Source organism: Meleagris gallopavo (assembly GCF_000146605.3).
Source record: "Meleagris gallopavo isolate NT-WF06-2002-E0010 breed Aviagen turkey brand Nicholas breeding stock chromosome 2 unlocalized genomic scaffold, Turkey_5.1 Chr2_random_7180001957691, whole genome shotgun sequence".
In the NCBI taxonomy this organism is placed as follows: Eukaryota; Metazoa; Chordata; class Aves; order Galliformes; family Phasianidae; genus Meleagris; species Meleagris gallopavo.
The window spans coordinates 20,565-22,789 of NW_011094118.1; the positions used below are offsets into that span (position 1 = coordinate 20,565).

The 2,225-nt window shown below is 52.2% G+C and overlaps 1 protein-coding gene across 1 annotated transcript; it reads right to left on the reverse strand.

The window, feature by feature from the left end:
- Positions 1 to 121: 121 nt before the first annotated feature.
- Positions 122 to 1,084, reverse strand: LOC100538403 (olfactory receptor 14A16-like). The gene has a single exon (XM_010726319.1). The coding sequence runs from the start codon at positions 1,082 to 1,084 to the stop codon at positions 122 to 124; it is 963 nt and encodes a 320-aa protein (XP_010724621.1).
- Positions 1,085 to 2,225: the final 1,141 nt, after the last annotated feature.

Sequence of the window (2,225 nt, forward strand, 5' to 3'; positions counted from 1 at the left end):
GTGATGGGCAACCGTGCCTGTGGCAGGGGGGTTGAAACCAGATGATCATTGTGGTTCTTTTCAATACGGGCCATTCTAAGATTCTATGATAAAACAGGCATGTTACAGAAAAAACTGTGAGTCATTTATTCAGACAGATGAGAAGACGACCCCTGCTGATATTTGTCCATGACATCATTTTCCTCACTGCATCCTTGAGCTCCTGGTTCCGCATGCTGTAGATGAGAGGATTCAGTGTTGGAGGCACCACAGAGTACAGAAATGACACCACCAGGTCCAGGGATGTTGAGGAGATGGAGGAGGGCTTCAGGTAGGCCAGAAAGTCAGTGGTGATAAAGAGAGAGACCACAGCCAGGTGAGGGAGGCATGTGGAGAAGGCTTTGTGCCGGCCCTGCTCAGAGGGCATCCTCAGCACAGCCCTGAAGATCTGCACATACGACACAACAATGAATATAAAACACCCAAATATGGCAAGAACACTAACTATAATAAATCCAATTTCCCTGAGGTAGTCTGATTCTGAGCAGGAGAGCTTGAGGATCTGGGGGATTTCACAGAAGAACTGATCCAAAGCATTGCCTTGGCAGAGAGGCAGTGAAAATGTGTTGGCAGTGTGCAGCAGGGAATAGAGAACCCCAGTGGCCCAGGCAGCTGCTGCCATGGTGGCACAAGCTCTGCTGTCCATCAAGGTCCCGTAGTGCAGGGGCTTGCAGATGGCAACGTAGCGGTCATAGGACATGATGGTGAGAATGCAATACTCTGCTGATATCAGAAAGACAAACAGAAAGACCTGTGCAGCACATCCAGCATAGGAGATGTCCCTGGTGTCCCAGAGGGCATTGGCCATGGCTTTGGGGAGAGTAGTGGAGATGCAGCCCAGGTCGAGGAGGGCGAGGTCGAGCAGGAAGAAGTACATGGGGGTGTTCAGATGGTGGTGGCAGGCTACGGCTGTGCTGATGAGGCCGTTGCCCAGGAGGGCAGCCAGGTAGATGCCCAGCAAGAGCCAGAAGTGCAGGAGCTGCAGCTGCCGCATGTCTGCCAACGCCAGCAGGAGGAACTCGCTGATGGAGCTGCTGTTGGGCATCTGCAGTTCCTGGGCATGGAGACCTGTGCAGAGTGCAGAAGATAATGACGAGTCAAGATCATTTGCACAGACACTCTTCCCATCATTATATAGAAGTTTTTCTATGTATATGGAAAATGTACTGGAAGTTTGCAACAATTTAACTCCATTATTGGAGTTTATTTTAATGAGCTTCACCGTACCTTAAGAAGTAGAAGCTTAAGGGGCTCTTATTTCCTCTTATTCCCTAATCATATCTCAATTGGTTCCATCCTTCAAGAAAGGAGAGGCAGAAAGCACATTGCGTGTGACAGTTCACAATGCAAGTGATTGCGAAAAGGACAATTCTGGAGTCTCAGAACTGTGTTCAAAGTTGACAGCCCCTTTTAGGTTTTACCTTCAATACTTTCCCTTTCCCTGAAAACAGGAAAAGGAAAATCCCTGCCTTTGCTTCTCCTCCTACAAATTGCCCTTAGAAACAGCCTGTGGAGCAGAGTAGCTGTGAGTCCCCTGCCCCAGGAGATTGTTCGCATAACAGCAGACTGAGGAACGTTCAGTTCAGGATTCTCAGCACTGTGCTCATATTTCATATCTCCTTTCAGATTCCCACCCCCAACACTTTCCTCACCCCTACGAACACGAAATGAAAAATCCCTGCCTTGTCTCTACTCTTGCAAAGTGCCCTTAGAAACAGCCTGTGGAGCAGAGTAGCTGTGAGTCCCCTGCCCCAGGCAGCAGTTTGTGGCAGCAGAAGGCCCCTGCCCTGCCCTGCCCTGCCCTGCCCTGCCCTGCCGTGCCGGGGGGCTCCTTCCCCCCACACATCTCCCCGCAGCGCCCTGGGCAGCTCCCCGGGCAGCTGAGTGCTGAGCCTGGCAGGCGGCAGAGTCCCTGCCCCGGCACACAGCCCCTGGGCCACAGCAGGGACCTGCTCTGCACGACAGCCCTGGGCACCCGGCTGCAGCCCCGGCTGCACAGCCTGCAGCCGTCCTGGCACACGCAGCCCTCAGGGCTGTGCTCTCATGCTGCAGCACAGAAGCTCTCAGATGGAGCAAGTCTTTTTCCATGATAAGACCATGAGTGCCTCCAGCCTGATCTGCAATGGGATATTCCAGCTTTAGTACCCTTTCTATTAAAAAGTCAGCTGCATGGCCTGCAGTGAGAG